Source organism: Chiloscyllium punctatum, chromosome 42, assembly GCF_047496795.1.
Source record: "Chiloscyllium punctatum isolate Juve2018m chromosome 42, sChiPun1.3, whole genome shotgun sequence".
In the NCBI taxonomy this organism is placed as follows: domain Eukaryota; kingdom Metazoa; phylum Chordata; class Chondrichthyes; order Orectolobiformes; family Hemiscylliidae; genus Chiloscyllium; species Chiloscyllium punctatum.
Window position 1 is genome coordinate 35,886,526 of NC_092780.1, and position 22,557 is coordinate 35,909,082.

Here is a 22,557-nt window from a genome sequence, read left to right on the forward strand (position 1 = left end):
TTCATCTCTAGACAAGATTTGGAGGGATATGGGCCCAGTAGAGGTAGGTGGGACTAGTTTAGTTTGGGAGCATGGTTGGTGTGGACTGAAGGGTCTGTTTCCATGTTAAATGAGTCTATGACTTAAGGTGGTTCACAGAGGTTTAATCAGACAAAAATGTTATTGACCCTAAAAATGAGCTATTAGGAGACATGGCTATAAGTATGATTTAAATATATAGGTTTTAGTAGGGATTTAAAGATTAGCAAGCAAAAAGGTTTAGAGAGATAGTTGTAGAGTTTGTTGTCTAAAATTCTGAAGGCATGGTAAGCAGTGATTAGGCAAAGGGGGAGGGAAATGTATAAATTGCTGGAGTACAAGGAACTGAATTTTGTATAGATTGTAAGAGATTTTAGAGGTGGAGGGAATTGCGACACCATCATTAGATATAAACATGAAAATAAGTCTTTAAATTGATTATCAATCTCTGAATTCCTTCAGTGTAGGTCAGCAAGCCTGGTAATGTTAGGCACATGACTAGTTAAGATATTGAATATAAGCAAGAGAAGTTTGGGTGAGTTAATTTTTGTAGAGCTGGAAAATGAGAGTCCAGCTGGATGAGTGTTGGACTGTTGAAGTGTGGACAAGGAGTTGTCAGCTGATTCGTGGAGTTGGATGATCATTCAGAGGTAGAGGTAGGTGCTCATTATGTTGAAGTTTGATGCAATATTGAAAGCTCAGTTCAAAGTAAACCAGGATGCCAAATTTGCAAAACATTCCAGATCAGTATGTGATTGTAGTCCAGGAGGCAGATGGGGGAGGGAAAAACAAATTGTGTTCAGCGTCATTACAGGTGGGCATGACAGTAATTAAGCTGATTGACTGGTGAAATATTGTGGAGAATGAGGTTCTGAAGGATAAGGAAGTTCTCAGGAGTATGTACGTTTTCTAGGTCTGAATCTCACGTTCATATGTAGATTGTTTTTTTGGTGCAGGTTTGATTTTGTGGAAATTATTGTACAGTGTCATTTCAGGCCACTTTTGTAGTACCAGGTCAGTGGATAAGCTATGTGAATCAGTAATGTCAGTTCCTAAACTCAGGAGTCATTGACCTTTTTCTTTTCTGTTTGTCTATGATTTTGTGAAGTAGGGATTTATTTAATATAAATGTGGACACTTAAATATCTACTATTCCTCACAGCGGATAAAGAAGAAACTGGCAAGTTCTCTGAAGTGCTTACAGAAACGTTACGTAAACTCGGATGATGTGGTTACCAGTGATGACAGTGATGCAAATGTTCTGTGCTCTGTCTTGGAGTCGGTGTTTGTGCACGGCTTGAAATCAAAGTATGTCAAAACAGATGGAGGAAAACGAGGACGAAATAGAGTACCTCTTCCAGAGCCAGTCTTTTGGACTCTGCTTAAAACAGTCACTCACCGGTATGTTTGTGTAGTTTTGGAGAATTAATTGATTTCCTACCATATCGCCGCATTTCCTAAACTTGGAAGTTAATTTTACGTGATGAATTTTTGCATTTGTACATTTTTTTGATCGCAGAACACTGATCAATTCTGTAGGATTACTCTGATAACAAGCTATGTAATGTTACTTCTATAGTTTGTATTGCCAGATACACAAATGGAAAAGTCATAAAATATTGTGGTAAAATCAACTGAGAATATTTGCCCCTAATAACCTGTAAAATAAAGTTTCACCCTAGCTTTTTGGGGATCAAAATTTAAACAAATTCAGAATAGAAGTATAATCTCTCCAGTTAAAACACCAGCCCAAAACACAAAAATTACAGTTACTGTATTGTCTTCAGTTCCTCCCTATCAATTAAGACAGGAAGAATGTAGATCAGTTTTGATTTTTGGGGGGCTGGGAGGATGGTGAGAAACTGACAGTTCAGAGGTAAAAGAACATAAGCAGTGGTCCTGAAGACAGGATCCAGAGGCTGACTTCCAGACCAAACATGAAGTAAAATGAACGTCTGATCTTTAAGTCCTTCATCATCGTCTTGGCTTTCCTGAGAAGGTGAGAAGACGTTCAGGCAATCAAGCCCATATAAATGCTGACTGAGTACCATCTTGCTGCACCAAGACCTCGATAAAGAGTTCGGGAGTATCAGCATGACATAGAGTCATAGAGATGTACAACATGGAAACAGACCCTTCGGTCCAACCTGTCCATGCTGACCAGATATCCCAACCCAGTCTAGTCCCACCTGCCAGCACCTGGCCCATATCCCTCCAAACCTTTCCTATTCGTATACCCATCCAAATACCTCTTAAATGATGCAATTGTGCCAGCCTTCAACACTTCCTTCCTCTGTGTGAAAAAGTTGCCCCTTTGGTCTCTTTTATATCTTTCTCCTCTCACCCTAAACCTATGCCCTCTAGTTCTGGACTCCCCCACCCCAGGGAAAAGACTTTGCCTATTTACCCTATCCTTGCCCCTCATAATTTTGTAAACCCCTCAGTCACCCCTCAGTCTCCCTTGCTCCAGGGAAAACAGCCCTTGCAGCTCAAATCCTCCAATCCTGGCAGCATCCTTGTAAATCTTTTCTGAACCCTTTCAAGTTTCACAACATCTTTCCATTAGGAAGGAAACCAGAATTGCACGCAGTATTCCAACAGTGGCCTAACCAATGTCCTGTACAGCGGCAACATGACCTCCCAACTCCTGTACTCAATACTCTGACCGATAAAAGAAAGCATACCAAACATGCTCTAACAGCATATCATTTCCTTCGTTGGGTGTGTTGGGGAGGTGGGACAGCTTCCTTAATAAAAATAGAGAAACCACCAATGATTATTCGGGTGGCATCGCTTCTCTCCATTAGTTTTTGGATTCTGTTGAGCGTCTCATTTGATGTGCTGGGCAGGATGCGTGGTTTGGAAGTAAACTCCTCAGAAATATTAGCCATGTAGAAGTTGACTCTTTAACATTTTGTCCATTAAAAATTGTCCACATACTTAGTCATTTGATTTTTGCACTGTTAGAAAAATTATATATTTACCAATCAGTGCTGTCAACCCAATTATTTTCCAAGGTATTTGATGCCAATTTATGGGGATTTCTCACTGCAAATTGCCATCAGTAAGCGAAACAAACTGCCTTCTAATAATTTTCGTTCATCTGCTTAAACAATCAGTTGTGCCTTGTAAGAACTGCATATGTATTAATGCTCCTTTTGTTAGCTATTTTTGAATTCTTGTTTGCACTTGCCAAATCTTATCCCCACTTACTCCCATCACAAACACATGTGTTTAAGCCCACTCATGCATTTTGTGTAGTGACAGATTCACTAGCAGGAGAGTCAGATTATTATGACTGGAATTCCATTTGAAATCCATAGATTCTTCATTCTGACATGAATGTGGCAGTTAGATATATAGTACTTGGGATTTGTTACAAACACCCTTCCATAACTTACATGCCCTTTCATCTCTCTTCCACATCACATCTTTTCATTCATATTAAATTAATTACAAACTTATGCCATTTGTTTGCTGATAACAAATATTTGTAACATAAAACCTGCACATCTATTTGCTGAATAAAGCTTATTGGAAATCTATACTATATACTTCTATATTCTGGTCACAAGGCTTCAGAATCCTAACAAATATTTAGTTCTTTGAAGCTTTGTGGCTAAAATTATCATTCACTTGTCCTAAAGCCTGTCACCACCAGTAAATTATGCAGACTAGTACACCCCAGAGTCATTTCCTGGTTTGAGCTGAGTTTGGTGAACTCTGACTGGGATACTATGCTTATCCTGGTCTAGTAGGCTAATTAAGTTTGTAGTTACAGATTATTAGCCAGTGGCTCCTGCTGATAGACAATAGAGAGAATAGGTGCGGAAGTAGGCCATTCTGCCCTTTGAGCCTGCACCACCATTCGTTATGATCATGGCTGATCATCCTCAGTCAGTATCCTGTTCCTGCCTTATCTCCATAACTTTTGATTCCACTATCCTTGAGAGCTCTATCCAAGTTTTTCTTAAACAAATCCAGAGACTGGGCCTCCACTGCCTTCTAGGGCAGAGCATTCCACACAGCCACTACACTCTGGGTGAAGAAGTTTCTCCTCATCTCTATCCTAAGTGGCCTACCTCTTATTTTTAAGCTGTGTCCTCTGGTTCGGGACTCACCCATTAGCAGAAACATGTTTCCTGCCTCCAGAGTGTCCAATCCTTTAATAATCTAATACGTCTCAATCAGATCCCCTCTCAGTCTTCTAAACCCAAGGAAATACAAGCCCAGTCGCTCCAATCTTTCTGCGTAAGGTAGTCCCGCCATTCCAGGAATTGACCTCGTGAACCTACGTTGCACTTCCTCAATAGCCAGAATGTCTTTCCTGAAATTTGGAGACCAGAAATGCACACAATATTCCAGGTGCAGTCTCACCAGGGCCCTGTACAGCTGCAGAAGAACCTCTTTGCTTCTATACTCAATCCCTCTTGTTATGAAGGCCAGCATGCTATTAGCTTTCTTCACTACCTGCTGTACCTGCATGCTTGCCTTCATTGAGTGGTGTGCAAGAACACCTAGATCTCATTGTACTGCCCCTTTACCTAACTTGACTCCATTTAGGTAGTAATCTGCCTTCCTGTTCTTGCCACCAAAGTGGATAACTATACATTTATCCACATTAAACTGCATCCGCCATGCATCTGTCCACTCACCTAACCTGTCCAGGTTACCCTGTAATCTCCTAACATCCTCCTCACATTTCACCCTGCCACCCAGCTTTGTATCATCAGCAAATTTGCTAATGTTACTATTAATACCATCTTCTATATCATTAATATATGTATATATATTGTAAAAAGCTGCGGTACCCCACTGGTCACCGCCTGCCATTCCGAAAGGGAGCCGTTAATCACTACTCTTTGTTTCCTGTCAGCCAACCAATTTTCAATCCAAGTCAGTACTTTGCCCCCAATACCATGCGCCCTAATTTTGCTCACTAACCTCCTATGTGGGACTTTATCAAAGGTTTTCTGAAAGTCCAGGTACACTGCATCCACTGGATCTCCCATGTCCATCTTCAGAGTTACATCCTCAAAAAATTCCAGAAGATTAGTTAAGCATGATTTCCCCTTCATAAATCCATGCTGACTCTGACCTATCCTGTTACTGCTATCCAGATGTGTCGTAATGATGAAATGCCCGTGTGTGGAATAGAGTGAGGAGAGGATCAGGCTTGGCTGAAATGTCCGATGCAGTTACCATATGATGTACCCATCAAATACCGTTTTGCACTGGTGTGAATACTGGTTAGGGTGAGAAATATTGTTCTGAAGTACTGTTCACTGAGTGCAATATTGCTTCACTGACAGCTATAAAGCTTTCTCTCGTATCTTGTTTAGTGTTAGAAAATTAAGTTGTAGCTTCTTTATGTCCCTTTTACAAGTGGATATGGATAGGTTAGGTGAATGGGAAAAAGTCTGACAAATGAAAGGTAATGTAAGAAAATGTGAATTTGCATATTTTTTGGCAAGAAGAACAAAAAACGTGATCTAATTGGTGAGATATTGAAGAACTGAGATACAGAGGGATCTGGGTCTCCTCGTGCATGAATTGCAGGAAATTAGTATGCAAGTAAAGCAAGTAATTGGGAAAACTAATAAAATGTTATTGTTCCTTATGAAGTCAATTTACTTACTTTTGTATTGAATTATGCATCAGTCGTAAAGAACTCTGGAATATTGTTTACAGTATTGGACTTGTTCAGTGAAGGATGTAAATGCATTGGAAGTAGTTTAAAGAAGATCTATTAGGCTAATACCTAAAAGCGGCAGGTAATGATAAGAAGAAGACAGGCTCGTAACTGTTGGAGTTTGGGAGATTACAAGATTACTTGGTTGAAACACAATCTTGAGAGGGCTTGACAGGGTGGATTTAGAAGGAATTTGAAGTTAGTTTGTGATCCAAATGGCTTGCTCCTAATCTTAATTCATATGTTTGTGTGTTACTGTGCTGTATATTTGATTTTGTTTTTCTTCTTCTATTATTTTATTTTGAGCACTGGATAATTTAACCTAATTTATATGCTTTAGAGTTGAGGCAGTTCAGGATGCTGTATCTACACATTAAACCTCAATACCAAAAGAAGTAGTTATTTGCTGTTCTCAATCTTTGCATACTGTTGCTGTGTGTGAACATTTGGCATGAGAAACAGTCAATTTAAGATAGTCCACAAGTTGTGCAATAAGGAATACAAAAGACATTTCTCTTCTTTCTCCCCCCCCCCACTAGAAAGAATGTGGAACCCGCTACCACAGAGAGTAGTTGAAGTGAATGGATGCATTGAAGAGGAAGGAGGGCAGGCATTGAGCTAGGAGGGAATCGATGGTTACAATAGTAGATTTGATGAGGAAAGATGAAAGAAAGCTTGAGTCAAGCATAAATAGATTGTGTTTAATCTGAATGGCCTGTTTCTGTGCTGTATATTTTATGAAGTCCTATTACATTGTAATTACAATGAGAACTAGGAGCAGGAGTAGGCAGTTCAGCCCCTCGAGCCAACTCTGTTCTTCAATATGATCACAGCTGATCTCTTCCCAGCCTCAACTCTGCTTTGCCACGTGCTTTCCAGAATTGTTCAACCAATTATTAATTAAAAATCTGACTATCTCCACCCTAAATTTACTTATTGTCCGATCAACCACTCCAGAGGAGTGAATTCCACAGGTTCACAACCTTTTGAGAGAAGAAAATTCGTCTCATCTCTATTTTAAATCTGAAACCCCTTATTCTAACATTATGATCTCTCATTAACAAGAGGAAACCTCTTCTCTACGCCTACTTAATCAAACTCCTTTAGTATCTTGTATATCTCAATTAGATCTCTAAACTCTATAGAGTATAAGCCTGAACTGCTGAATATCAACTCAAAAGACAAACCTCTCTTCAGTGGAGTCAAGCCCCTCATTCTGACCTGAAAGTCGCAATTGGCAAAAATGCTTAAGATGCACATGGTTTGGTTCTGTGGTTTCGTTAGTTCTGAGAGCATTATTATTGAATGCAAGATGGTGCACATTTGGTTTTACTATTCATGTTCTGCACATGTACTGTCAATAAGCTGAAAAGGTGTTTTCAGTTTGTTTGAAACTAGAGGAGTGAGTATTGGGTTCACTTGTGACATTGCCTATGGTGGATCAGGGTGCTTTATTGCCTGTGGCTAATTGCAATTCGTGGCTCATTGATTGGAATGCAAAGAGGTGTTGCTATCAATGAAACCAGGTTAAAGCATACAGTGGAACAGTTGGGTTTTAAAAGTAGTTTTTATGAACTATCTGAGTATTGCACTTATTCATGTTGGGATACATTTCGAGTTGCTTCATTCGACACAATTGTCTAAAAAATATCTTGAGTACTGATTCTCAATTTGTTTAAAAATCTTTCAGAAATGTTGTGACTGAACTGGAGCATTTGAACTTTATTAACACTGACATTGGACGATGCCGAGCATGGGTCAGGCTTGCACTGAATGATGGCCTGATGGAATGTTATCTAGTGTCTCTATTCCGTGAAAAGGACAACTTGTGTGACTTCTATCACCCTGTAGCCTTACTGCTTGATTCAGAGGACAGCGAAGTTTTATTGAGCTATCTGCAAGGTCTATCATCTCTTTCTTTTGCACTGTCTTATAAATCAGCTGTGCTAAATGAATGGACTACAACTCCCCTGGCATTGGCAGGTTTATGTCCAGCATCAGAGTTACTGGAACACTCATTGCCTGACTTTTCTGAAGGCAGAAGGAGAGGATCTTGGGATTCAGTTTCTCAGTCCTCTGGTTCTGATATCGTTGATGTAATTCATTCTGGTTCCACGACTGCACACAGCAGTCACATCTCAGGAAAACTAAAACTTACATCGTCTAATCTAAGTTTGGAAACAACTGGATCATCCCAACTATCATCCAGTCTGAGCTCTGATAGTCTCCTTCAGTCAAATGGAATGAAGAGCCCTGATCAAGCCACAGAAGAGTTGTGGTCATGTGACACAGATAAGGGTATTGCAAGTGCAGAAAGCTCCAACAAATCTCTACAAGAGTGAGTATTAATTTTAAGGACTCCTTGCATTTTAAGAAATTGTTTTTGACTGTGATCTGTAATTTTCGCATTTTGTTTTGATAGGTTCTCCCATAATCTTTGAAACAATTTTATGAAGTCAATATGGGTTCTGTTAAAGAGCTATGATTCTGAGATGGGGTTGATGTTATAAGATTGTGCTGGTAACATTAGTTCGCAGATTTCATCAGACACCTAGACATCAGATTTCCAGCGATGGTGCTTAAAATATATCATGTGACTGCCTCTTTCTGTAACTGTTTCCTATCTTATGCTGTCAGTTTGAGCACTATGCCTTTTAAACTTAAAGAAAACATTCTGTATAACATCACAAAATAATGAATGGGGACATAAACACTACCATTACGTAGCATATTCCCTGAGAAATCTCTGATATTCCGAACAGGTATAAACATCTCATCCTTGAAGTTATAATTTTATTTTCTGAAGAGGAATACTTTTTTTTTAAACTTTTAATTTTAGATTTGTTCTGTGAGAAGTGACAGGGCATCTGGAGATTTGTTTGTAAGCAAATAAATGAGGACTTATGCAAAAGAAGTGTAGGTGAGAGGAAATAAAACTGCCATTGTATAGTGACAGGAGTCCAGTAACACAGTCAGAACAATCCAGAAGTTGGACATTGTGGAGATTCATTCAGATAGAAGAGTCCTCTCACATGAGAGAAGCAGTTATTTGTGTTCAGTAACTAGTCTGAGCTGAAAAGAAGTCCTGAGTAGCTTAGAAAGGAGAACCAGATGGATATAAAAATTTGAGAGGAAGCCAGTGGGGAGGTATTGGTATAATGGTAATGTCTTTGAATGAGTAATCCAGAACCCCAGTTAATGTTCTGAGGATATGGGTTTGAATACCATTGAGGAGATGGGGAAAATATGAATTATAGTCCCTACCTCTGGGCCAAATGTTTCGCATCCCACCTGTTCCAGAGCTGTGTCATAACATGTCTGAACAGGTTGATCAAAAATATCTATAAAAGGTAATAGAATGCCTTGATTTTCTTTAAAAGAATAGATGGGAAGTAAGGAAAGAAATATGCAGCAAAGAGAATTTGTGAAGAGACTGGCAGCTAATTAAAAGGGAATCCAAAAGTCCTCCATAGATATATAAATAGTTAAACAAAAATAAAAAGAAGAGTGGAACAGATTAAATACCAAAAGGGGGATTTATACATCAAAGCAAGAGGTGTGATGGACATATGAAATGTACAATTTGTATCTGTCTTTGCTAAAGAAGAAAATGCTACCAAAGTCTTGTGAAAGATGAGCTTGTTGAGATGCTGGATGGATTGAAATTGACAAAGGGGTATTAGAAAAGTTGCCAGTACTTAAATTGAGTAGTTACTAGGACAGATGAGAATATTGAGGGAAGTAAGAGTGGAACTAATGGAGTTGTGGCCAAAATCTTCCATTCTCCTCAAATAGAGATGATCCCTGAGGATTAAAGACTTGTAAATGTTACATTTCTTGTTTTAAAAAAAAAGGAGTGCCAGGATAATCCATACCCCGGCTACTGTCGGGTTTGGATATCAGCGACAAATAATGTTCAGGCCACAGAAACGGTTACAACACTAAGGGTGTACCTGCACCACGTTGACTGCAGGAGTTCAAGAAGGAAGCTGTGCATCATCTTCTCAAGGGCCATTAGGGATCAACAAGAAATCCTTGCCCAGACAGCAATAATCACATCCTATGAATGATCAATTTTAAAAAAAGGCCATGCAATGATCAACTGTAAAAATAAGTGATCTAATTACCATTACATAGTAACAAAGTGGCATCTTATAAATGCAATATCTTACATATATTGTGTCTTTCATCACCATAGGACCCCCCAGAAGTCTTATGCACCAATGAAAAGTACTTTGGAGTGTAGTCACTGTCATAATTTTAAGAATTTCGGTAGCCAGTTTGTACATAGCAAGGCCCCACAAGCAGAAGTGTGATGCTGACCAGATCATTGTTTATGCAAGTATTAATTTTAGTGATTGTTATTCAGAAGAACAAAAGGGAGAACCAAAAGACAAGTATCTTCAGTAGTGCCTCAATTGGTCAAGACTATACTAGATATTACGCCTAGGTTAGGAGCTTGAAGTGTGATATGGAGCTCAAACCCATTACTTTCCAATACAGAGGTGAGAAGCTGCAAACAAGCTACTAGCCAAGATGTCAAAATGCTATTGAAATCTAGAAAAACAGTCCAAATGTAGATAGTGCCTTCAGGGGAGGAAAATGTTTTTAAAATATTGTAACCAGGGCAAAATGCCACATCTTAAATGAGAATTTGTTTCTTTACAACAGCTGTTTGCAATTTAGAAATTATTGCAACTAGAATCTGTTTGCTGCAAAGAGCATCAGAAATGAAGATCGTGGGTGAGCTATGGGCAAAAGCTAGAAAACTTGTAACACTAGTACCTGACGAGACATGTTATACATTACAAAAGTACCAGATTGGTGAAGACTAGCTGAATATAGACATAGACATAGAACATAACAGCGCAGTACAGGCCCTTCAGCCCTCGATGTTGCGCCGCCCTGTCATACTAATCTGAAGCCCATCTAACCTACACTATTCCATGTACGTCCGTATGCTTGTCCAATGACGACTTAAGTGCACTTAAACTTGGCGAATCTACTACCGATGCAGGCAAAGCATTCCAAACCCTTACTACTCTGAGTAAAGAAACTATCTCTGACATCTGTCTTATACCTATCTCCCCTCAGTTTAAAGTTGCGTCCCCTCGTGTTTGCCGTCCCCATACTTGGAAAAAGGCTCTCCCTGTCCACCCTATCTAACCCTCTGATTATCTTGTATGTCTCTATTAATTCACCTCTCAACCTTCTCTCTAATGAGAACAGCCTCAAGTCCCTCAGCCTTTCCTCATAAGACCTTCCCTCCATACCCAGGCAACATCCTGGTAAATCTCCTCTGCATCCTTTCCAAAGCTTCCACATAATGCGGTAACCAGACCTGTACACAATACTCCAAGTGCGGCCGCACCAGAGTTTTGTACAGCTGTAGCATAACCTCCTGGTTCCAGAACTCAATCCCTCTATTAATAAAAGCTAAAACACTGTATGCCGCCTTAACAATCCTGTCAACCTGGGTGGCAACTGTCAGGGATCTGTGTACATGGACACAGAGATCTCTCTGCTCATCTACACTACCAATAATCTTACCATTAGCCCAGTACTTTGCATTCCGGTTACTCCAACCAAAGTGAATCACCTCACACTTGTCCACATTAAACTCCATTTGCCACCTCTCAGCCCAACTCGCAGCTTATCTATGTCTCTCTGTAACCTACTGCTGCATCCTTCGTCACTATCCACAACTCCACCGACCTTAGTGTCATCCGCAAATTTACTAACCCACCCTTCTACGCTGTTATTCAGGTCATTTATAAAAATGACGAACAGCAGTGGACCCAACACCAACCATTGCGGTATGCCGCTAGTAACTGGACACCTAGATGATAATGTTCCATCAACTACAACCCGCTGTTTTCTTTCAGCAAACCAATTACTGATCCAAACTGCTATGTCTCCCATAATCCCATTCTTCCGCATTAGTTACTGAATACAGGAAGCTCAGTGTGTGAGATACCGAATACAGGAGGCTCACTGTGTGTGAGATGCTGTGTGCAGGAGGCTCACTGTGTGTGAGATGCTGTGTGCAGGAGGCTCAATGAAATGGGCCTGGGGATTTGCACAACCCGCAGTATTGACCCCGACATTATCCAGTGGTCCCTTAAGGTATTTGGACTGGTCGATAAAGTGGCTGCGAAGGTATATGGGACATTTGCTTTTCTAAGCTGAGGCACAGCTTTTCAGAGCAAGGAGAAGGAACTGTTGGTGAGCTCACAGCTACAATACTGTGTGCAGTTCCCAAATGCACACGATCTGAACGGGATAGCATTGGGAGAGGAGGCAGAGGGAATTTCCAGGGTGTTACTCGGGGCTGGAGAGTTTCAGTGATGGAGAGAGATCGGACAGACTGGGGTCACTTTCCTTAGAGCAGAGGAGTCTTGGGGAGGTGGAGGGGGGAGGGGAGGAGGGGGGGGGGGGGGGGGGAGGTGTGACCTGAGATGAATAAAATGATGGGGGTGGGCTTAGATAGACAGGAACGAATGTTACCGCCTTGGTGGAGGGATCAGTGACCGGGGTGGGGGGGGCATCCGTTTCAGGGAAGGAGCAGGACCTTTCGAGGGGGACGTGAGGGGAAACGTTTTCACCCAGAGGGTGGTGGGAGTCTGGAACATGATGTCTGTGAGGGGTGGGAGAGGCAGAAACCACCCTTTTCCCCCCCCCCCCCCCCTCCTCGCATTGAAGATGGATTTAGACGGTCACTCGCGATGCCAAGGTTATGGGATATTTTTCATTCCCTAACATTATATGGGCATCGCTGACTGGGCCAATATTAATTGTCCATCCCTGATTGCTCCCTTGAGAAGGTGGGGATGAGCTGCTATCTTGAACCACTGCAATCCATGTGCAGTGACACAATCCTTGTCGATGGTGGATTGCCTTTGTGAGGAAGTGAGATACTCCCTGCAGTATTTCTCACTTCTGACCTGCTCTTGCAGCCACTTGTGTTGATATGGCAAGTCTAACTGAGTTTCGGGATAATATTAACCCATGAAGGTGATAGGACTGTGGTTAGATTATAGTTTGTTGGAGATGGTCATTGCTTGCTACCTGGTGTGTCATGAATGTTACTTGCCAGTGTTCTGCAAGGATATCCCTCTCTCCACCAGTACTGTGCCCCAGTGTTATACAGTGACAGGCCTGTTCCCACCCAGACTGTACCCCAGTGTTATACAGTGACAGACCTGTCCCCACCAGTACTGTACCTCAGCGTTATACAGCGACAGACCTGTCCCCACCAGTACTGTACCCCAGTGTTATACAGTGACAGACCTGTCCCCTCCAGTACTTGTTCCTCTTTGACCTGTTTGAATCCTGTGGGTGATTGAATAAGTTCTGGATAATGACTGCCAGGAAACACCCCACATTACAATATGTACTCCATCTATGTTTTGTTGTGATGTCAGATACAGTTAGGAATCTGTCCAGCTCTTTTATGAAATATGCACCCAAATAGAACTCCCTTTCATGGCAGCTTGTTGTAAAGGTCAATGAATCTTTGAAATTATGCCCTTTCACACCCCTTGAACTAACATTTGTTTTAATTTCAGACTTGGGTAATGGGTATACAGGTTTTCTTGTCCTTTCTGATTTATTTAACTTGTAACCAATCCATATGGACCTATTTTTAATAACTTCAGTATCTTGAAGCTAGTTTGCAAAATACCAGTAAAGCCATCCAGTTGACAAAGGTGCTTTAAATTCAACTAAATCAGTCTACTGGCTACAATTTAAGGCTTTGTTTGATCTGCGACCTCCCATTATAAGAGGCCCATCATTATTCCAGATGAGACCTACCATGGTACAAGGACAGTGGTTTTTGTTTTATATCTGTTTGTCTTTTGTATATTTTATATCCTTGTGCATTTTTTTTTGTGTGAAGCACACTCAATTCTACTGATTTAACAAGCTTAAATTCACAATCCTACATGGTTTGCACGTAGTTGGCCAGAGTTCTACTCTGGTATGTAATACGAAGTTAGGATCATTTGACCATCATAAATCCATTTCCTCATCAGATGTAGAGCTGTTTTTAATCTATTCTTTTTTTATATGAGGTCCAAATATCAAGAGATCTCCCTCATCTGTAAATCTGTGGTCAGTTAGTCAAATGCATTCTTTGAAATCATTGACAAACAATGCAAAGAGCAAAATTGTAACACTGGTAATAAAACTGTAATACTGCAAATGGTGAATTGGAAACAGAAAATCCCAAGTCTGGCAGCATGTATGGAAAAAGATTTGTGATTGTCCTAATACTAGGGATGTAAACTAGAAAACAATTGAATGGTTAATTTTAAGTGTTGGCCCGTTTTCAATATATTGCCATCAATGCTAAAACATCAGAGAAATGCTGCACAAAAATGACACTTCCTTTGAAAATATGTTAGTAATGTTTGAGGATGTTGTGTGAGACTTTGCTACCCATTGCTCTTTGTGACCTTTTAGTGAACAGAATTTAAACTACAGAGCTGAAATAAATTTCAGTGTTTTAGTTTAGTAAATGCCTGTTAATTTCTAAACGGTCAATTGATATAATTCAAATAATTTAAGCAAGTACTTTCAAAAAGTATGTTTGCATCCTTACCTAATACTGTTGTATTTACTCTCCATAGTAACCCAGACTGAACCACTTTGAAACTAATAACAAAGTTCTGCCTCTCTACATTTTAAATTCCTACTGAAGTTTGCTCGCCAGTCCCTCAGAACTCCACCCATTGCATGACTCATTGTTTAAAACATTTGATAATCCATACACACAGTGTAAAAAAAAAACTGCTTACATCACACTCCTACTACTCAGTAACTTGCTCAAAAGCATTCCAGTAGGTTGATAAAATATAACGTTTTCTGGAAGACTTTTTAGAAGTCTCTAATCTCCTCACTATCCAAGTACTATTATATGTTATAGTACCTGAAATAATTTTAGGAGCTATTGTCCTTTTGAGTTCTTTTGTTCTGTTCTCTCCTTTTGTTTATTTTTCTAAATTTTGCTTTGTACTCAATAAAAGCATTAATTACTGATGTGCATTCAGCATTTCCTATCTTTAGCTGATAACCAGAGATTTCTCAGGTTTGCTTTGGCCTGTTTGTATGCATCCTTTTGGTTTCTTGATAACTAGCTTGCTGATAATTATTCTGTTTATTTAAAGGGTGCCAGATGAACTCAGAGGAGACCAAACACCAGTTTCCATAGAGCACAATTTTGATATTTCTGAGCTACAGTTGGAGTTGCCCTCAAAGCCTCCAGAAGAGATTATTTTAACTAATGCTCTGTCAGATGAACAAGTGGTAAACTTGCATACATGCAATGGGGAGACTAATCCAAAGGCAACAGCAAGCCATTCACGAGTTGAATCCTCACCACCACGCTGTATTCGTGTTTCAACTTTGCAGTGTCCAGTACCTGTGAATGAAAGTGATACCAAGATCACCGCTCCACTTGCTGATGAGGTGCTAAACACTGGTCATGCTAAAGAATTGACCCATGTGAACTTTACAAGACATTCACAATCTGTAGCATGTCAAGAACAGGAAGTAAAAAGCAACCAAAATTACACAGAAGTGGCAGAGCAGGTTTCTGTTGTGGGAGAAATAACTTGTGGCACGGATAAAGTGGAAATATTGAGCACGCTCAGCAGTCAGTTGACTGAACCAGGAGACAATCATGTGAGTTTTTTGTTGTTGAATGCTTCAATTTGGCCTGTGCCAAATTTCACAACAAATCTGTCCTGCTTTGAGAGAAAATAATTTTACTAACTCCTTCACTAACTTCTTATTGATTGCTTTGCAGTATTCCAGTTATGCAGTTCGACTAATGGTGTTGCTGTACTACTGATGTGTGTTACAACACATGTATTTATCCCTTTTGGAAAATCAAAGCCCCATATAGAGACTGTGGGTATTAGGAGTTGGTTGTGAGCAATTCTCATTTGGAGCAGAGAGAGTGAAATGACAGCAATACAAATAAAATTGGGAGAGGGTCTTTCATCTCTTCCCTGTGCTTATAGTGCACAAGAGGAGGCATTAATTGAGCAGGCTCCTACAACAACTTGAGATACATCAGTTTTTTTTCTGATAACAGTGGATGTGCACATGGGAATGAAGAGGTGGAGAAATTGTCATCAAATTAATCTGCTCTGTACTTAAAATACTAAAGATTTTTTCCTGTTAATTTCTGATTACATCGTGTAGTATCTTGTAACTTTCTCTATTTCCTGTCTTAAAATAGTGTTTAGTTAGCATTATGCCACACTTGAAATGGGTCTAGATCACATTGATTTTTTAAAATTAAATCTTCAATCCAAATTGTCAGTCTCCTTTTGAATGATTTCTGGGGCATTACGTTGCTCCATTTGAACCAGTAGCCAGAGAATCCTCAATGTCATTGATATTTTCACCAAACATAGCAAATCTCCTCATCTGATTTTTTTTTCTCTAAGAGTTTCCTAAAAGTTTTCAGCTGTGGGACTGTAAATGTAAAGAACCAAACTGTTTATAAGCACCTTCTTGCATCAAATACTTTGGTCCTTGAATGAGATATTGAATGAACATAAATTGTAATTTATGTTTGTATTTCTTCACAATTCTCTTTTTTTTTTCTGGCTTCTATGAATCAGAAATTTACAAGTAAATTCTTATCAAATACTTCTATTGGATACGAGGTGGTGAGGGCAGATCTTTATACTTGGATAAGATTCAATGTTGAAGATGCTCAAGTACTTAACAACTAAGTGTTGGAAGATAGGACTAGATCAGGTTAGGATATCTGGTCGGCATGGACAAGTTGGACCGTAGAATCTGTTTCCATGCTGTACATCAATGATTGTATGCTCAAGTTTGTACTTAGTCATATTTAAGCTTGATGAAGCTGTACAAATAGTGAAGCTTTCTTTGAAAACATCTTTGTTTCTTAAATTTGCAACATTGTTTTTGTTAACTTTGTTTCAATGCTTTTTTAAATGTATTTTTTAATCAACTGTATCAATGGGTTTGTGATTGGAACTTTGCACTTAATTTTAATAAATTGTAAAACTTTCAATATGGTGCCATTTCCAGTGTCTAATGCTGAAATAACTGCTGGACCTGTGCTACATACATGTCACTTGATTCATTGTAAACATGAACCTTCTGGTTTCAGAAACAAAATAGCTGGATATCAGACGATGACATCTGCAAACCATCTCAGAGAGAAGTGCTCTCAAAAAGCACAAGGGAAAGTTCATCTGAAAGTTCAGTAAGCTCAAGACCTATGAATGAAAGTAGCTTCCAGCTGAACACACACGGACACTCAGCATCCAATTTCTCTCAGCGTAAACACGGTCAGGGGGATTCATCTTTTAAAGTGACTCATCGCCGAAAGGCAGGTAAGCTGGTTTGCCGCTAGATATTGCAGGATATGACACTTTTATAATCACTTCCTAATCCAATCACTACTTTTTTTTTGGCATATGTTATGATTTGAAATTCTACTAAATGGTAGAGGTTTTGTTATGAAAGCAGGGAGCTCCAAAAGAGAGACAACATAAATTTCTCTTGGTATTAGCCAGCAGATATTAAATTATGGTTAGAGACCATGGTGACTTGAACTGTTGAATAAACATAATATCTGATCAAATAATCATGGAACATTTTTCTGCATGTCTCCTAGTTTCCAGTTGTGCTATTGTGATGGTGTTTAGCAAGGCAGTCAAATAGGAAAATTCTTGAATCAATGAAAAGCATTTTAGTGAGCATGATAATTTTTGATTGGAAGTTCAGAAGGTTGGTTACCCTATATCCAAACATAAGGGCAAGGCCCATTGATGCTTGTTCGCTGATGTACTCATACTTGTGTAAGAGCAATTAGGAGAGATATGCTAGACAGAGCAAGAAAACAAGCTTGTAACAAGAAGTACCAGCTATCCTGACAGTGAAATCTGACCCCATAATAACTTGAAAGTGTACATGCTTGTTTCATAAAATAGTGAGCAATAGAAATATTGTTAAAACTGTTCTTTGATGTATTTAACATCAAGTAAACTGTTGGCTTGCTGAATTGCTTTGTTGTAAGGGTTTTCAGTTTCAGTCAGAAAGGTAAGAGAAGGTGCTTGGTGACCAGTCTGACAAATGTTTTATGCAATAGCCAGGTAATTTCACTTCTTTGTTGTGAAAGTCCACTGCTGATTGCAGGGACACAACGTTTGTTTACAAGACTCTAAACAATTGAATCCAGCACATAATCTGAAAAGTTGGAAGGAAACTGCTGTGGTTGAAACATGGGATATCTGGGAAAGTTGCCCTGCTGCTTCTTGAATAGTGATGTGAAGTCTTTCAGGTGGATAAGGGCTTGATTTTACAACTCATCTGGTAGGCAGTCTGACAGGGCAGCTGTCCATAAATACTACACTGATATGTCAGCCTGAGTTATGCACTTGAGACTCTGGAATGGGACTTGAACCTACAGCTTCCTGATTCAGACAAGAACGCCATCACAGATCTAGAGCTGATTCATGCTGTCTTTAAAGCTGATTCTTTAAGTGTCAGCAGCTCTATAACACCTCAGCTGTGTGCCTCCATTTGAATGTGAATCATGTTATCACATCAAAGCAATCTGACTGAATATAAAATCTCTTCTGTTCACTAATTTAAAGGGTCTCACAGAAACTGGTTTGGTCTGTTTCCATCTAGTTCTCCACAGCATTGGTAATAAATTTATCCAAAAGGCTATCAGAGAATTTGAAATCTATTATTCTGATGCCAAATGTAGTCCCGTAATGCTACAGGATGTTTATTAATAGATTTGGCAGCATGGCAGTATTTGGCTTTACTCTTGATTATGTGGAGTTATTGTCTTCAAACAGGCATTTCAAACCCATTTCGAGGACTTCTGAAACTGGGTAACCTAGAGAGGCGAGGCCACGTTGGCATTTGGAAGGAGTATTATTGTGAATTGTCACCATTTGAGTTCCGACTGTACCAAAATGATGATGACCGCAATTGCTATGACAACTGCTCTTTATTAAGATGTGAATCAGTTGGACCTGCCCACACAGATGGGAGGTTTGAGTTGGTTTTTGCTGGCAAAAGATTGTATCTGCGCGCACCATCCCAAGACGAAGCTGATGACTGGATTGACCGGATTCGGGAAGCTTTAGTAAAGTGCCGGCCTCATCAAACTCCAAAACAAGAATCAATGTATGCAGATAATTCAGTGAGTGAGAAATCACATGTGTCTAGCCCATGTACTCAATCTGCTGAACAGTCAAACAATGAGAAAGAGAATGGCTTCCAGCAAGTGTTTAACTGGAGTTCTGACGCTGAGCCTCAATTGGATGCAATTAAGGAATCTGTACTTTATCAATTAACAGAAAAATCGTGGACACCGTATATTTTTTCTTTGTCGTTGGAAACACTGAAATGTTTTCAGTTTCAGGGCCAACAGAAAATTCTATGCAACAGCTACAGAATTGAGACCTTTAGAGACATTATACCTGATACTGCACTTGGTAGCCCGGCTTACTTTAAATTAATCACATCAAAAATCACTTTGAGGCTTCGAGCAGAAAGTGCAGCCGAGGCAAAATCATGGCGGGAACTAATTCGTGCAGTTCTTTCATCTTTTTTGGAAGCGGAAGAAGATGCCTTGGCAGCAAATGTGACCGTTGAGAAGAATGAGCGAAGACTTAGGGAGCTTGGCTTGGATGAGCACATCAATCTGCTGCAGTGCTTAACTGTTGTTCCTGTGGAGAAAGGGTTGGACGCACAAGAGTTTCGATGTGCAGGTATGATATTGTTGACCTCTTTTGGTCTAAATGTAAATTCTCAAAAGGTCTGGATGGCTGACCAGGTATAGATACTCTTCCTTTTACCTCCAGGGCCCAGGTTTCAATCAAAGCAATCTGACTGAATATAAAATCTCTTCTGTTCACTAATTTAAAGGGTCTCACAGAAACTGGTTTGGTCTGTTTCCATCTAGTTCTCCACAGCATTGGTAATCAGGGGCAATTGTATGCAATCTCACATATTCTTGCTGTGAAATTACCGCTACTCTGCAGAAGAATGAGATTATTTAAACTCATTTTGTGGTGAGTCCTGTCAGTATGAACAGATGCTCATGATATTAAATGAAACTGGATTAGAAAACTGTGAAACAACAGCGTAGTTACTCGTATTTCATTAATGCAGTCTGTGTAGTATTGAGTCCTTTAGTAATTTATAGTCTGTGCGTTGGAAAGCAGATTTGTTGATATTTTCTCGAAACAAAAAGCTTTCAATTTTCAGAAAATTCGAGGTTATCTGTGAACGAGTCTGCAATTGTGAATCTGACATATGTTTTGTAACTCCCCCTGGTTTAATCATTGTTTATGACCTATTTTAGCTAATATTGGGAAGGAAGTAATTGTACCTGAACAAAGACAGATCATAAAAAGTAGATCAAAATGTTCTATCTGCCTGCATTGATTATAATGTTATAGATGCTTTAATGATTTTTAACTTTTAAAATTCATGATTTAGAATGGAAATTTTATCAAACGAATGATCAGATACTATTTTAAGTAGGAGATAAACAGGCATAGTAGCCCCACAAATGTACCCATCCTTAATGAGCGGGATGCTAAGCTAATCAATATACAAGACAAGACTGAAACATTTGCAACAGTTCTCAGCCAGCAGCTCTGAGTGGATGATCCATCTCAGCCGCCTCCATGTACCCTTAGCGTCACAGATACCAGTCTTCAGCCGTCTTCGGTCAAAGTAATATGCAGAAATAGTTAGAGGCTGACAATATTTTGGCAACAGTACTGAAGTCTTGTGTTTCAGAACTTACCATACACATGGCCAAGTTATTCCATTACAGCTACAGCACTGGCATCTATCCCACAATGTGGAAAATTGCCCAGATATGTCCTCCACACACACACAGCAGGATAAATCCAATCTGGCAAATTAGCACCCCATCAGTCTACTTTTGTTTATCGGTAGTGATAGAAAGTGTCAAAAACAATGCAATCAAGCAGTACCTGTTTACTGACGCCCAGTTTGGGTCCCAGTAGGGCCACTTGGCTCCTGACCTCTTTACTCCTTGGTTCAAGCTTGAGAAAAAAGAACTGATTTTCCAGAAGTGAGAGTCATTGCCCTTAATATCAAGCCGCATTTGACTGAGTATGGCACCAAGGAGCCTGAGCAAAACTACATAATGCATTTTTATTTTCTGCAAAAACTTTAATGTGGCATTTTATTAATTGTCATCTTGAAATCCAAATATAAGACATTTACGGCCTCCCCTTTTATCTACAACTTATGTTATTCCTTCAAAGAGCTCCAATAAATTGTTTAAACAAGATCTCCTTTTCACAAAACCAAACCAACTTGGGTTTTCCTAAGTGCATAGTTATAATCTTAATGATTTGTGACAGGATACCAAGCTAACTGCCAGTAATTTCTTGTATTCCACTTGCCTGAATAGAGGTGTTATATTTGGTACCTTCTGGTCTGATGAAACTGTTCTCACATTGACAGAAGTTTGGAAAATTAAGAGCATCCCATTAGCCATCTCTTTGATGTTTCCTCCAGTACCTCAGAATAACCTGATTTGAAATAATATTGCTACAAAAAGCGCATATAACCATTTCCCAGCTATATTAATGTACAGTAGTCAGTTTTCTGTACATTTAAAATGTTTGAAATCTATTAAAACCTGGGTATTAGTGTCTTTGCACTCAGGAATGCAATTTTTTTTAACAGCCTTCTTAAAGATCTGAAGTTAATAGAGCAGTTAATTTGATGTTGGTACTGATTCCAGGGCAATATTTTTAAACTTGTGCAACATGCTGGAGTTGTGTAGATTGTAATTTGTGCTTAAAACTGTTTGAACTTTTATGCTAGTTTTAAGAAAATCACAGCAAAAAAAACAAGCATAGCACACCATATTTAAACATCTTTGAAAGGGAATGTGAAAGCTCTTCTTCATTATTTTGCACAAATGGTCATAAATTGATTATAGAATAAAAAGGAAAAAAAAACACAAAACACATACTAGAATGTCAGAAATCAAATTGGAAGGAGATGATTGATTCTAAGGGAATCACCGAAATGCCATCTAATTAAGTTAACGTGTGTCAAATTGGGCAGTCTCTGTTAAGAACACATATGTCTCTTCACTTGATTTCCTTGAATTCCCTGCGGTCAGGTCATCAAACGTCCTCCAGACATGGCAAAAGGAGAATTTGTTCTTGTGTTTTTGTTGGAATACAGAATCATGTCCTGTCATGACAGGAAATTATTTTTACTGGGCAAAATAATCTTTATTTTTTTAACTTTTTTTATTTTGAAGGATGTAATCAGCAAATTGGGTTTTCTTTTGGGAAACCCAAGCTTTGTGCTTATTCCAGCCTTTACTACTGTGAGATGTGTCATCAGGATACACTAATAATTATCCCTTCCAGAATGATCCATAACTGGGACCTGGTGAAAAAGGGGGTGAGTAAGCTGTGTTTGATGTTGCCTATCTTTAATTAATGCTGCAATGCACCTTTCCATCCCCAAGTTCAGGAGGGGGTCTTTCTTTGTATGCAATGGAGGGTGAAATGGGATATGTATGGTGCCAACATCAACCCCCCCCCCCACCCCCCAGCCCTACTTGTATTGTGGGATGGAGGTGCACTGAGGTGTTGATTGGCCATTGTAAAATGTGCTTTAAGTTGTGATCCCACAAGTATGGTATTTGGAAAATGTGTTGGTAAGTGTCGGGTGCTTTCAATGTCTTAAAGGGAAAGGGTTTTTTTGTGAGCTGATAAAATAAAAATTGGGGCTGCCAAGATGGCATTTGTTTTTTATCTGTGGTTGCC

General features: G+C 39.4%; 1 protein-coding gene across 1 annotated transcript in view; it reads left to right on the forward strand.

Annotated features, from left to right (window-relative positions):
* The window catches only part of plekhm1 (pleckstrin homology domain containing, family M (with RUN domain) member 1), a 51,832-nt gene that overhangs the window by 15,123 nt on the left and 14,152 nt on the right, over positions 1-22,557 (forward strand). Inside the window, exons 3-8 of the mRNA XM_072561795.1 lie at positions 1,181-1,419; positions 7,401-8,048; positions 14,881-15,397; positions 16,869-17,094; positions 18,571-19,491; positions 22,044-22,189. Coding sequence (XP_072417896.1) covers positions 1,181-1,419; positions 7,401-8,048; positions 14,881-15,397; positions 16,869-17,094; positions 18,571-19,491; positions 22,044-22,189 — 2,697 coding nt within the window. The remainder of the gene's footprint in view (positions 1-1,180; positions 1,420-7,400; positions 8,049-14,880; positions 15,398-16,868; positions 17,095-18,570; positions 19,492-22,043; positions 22,190-22,557) is intronic.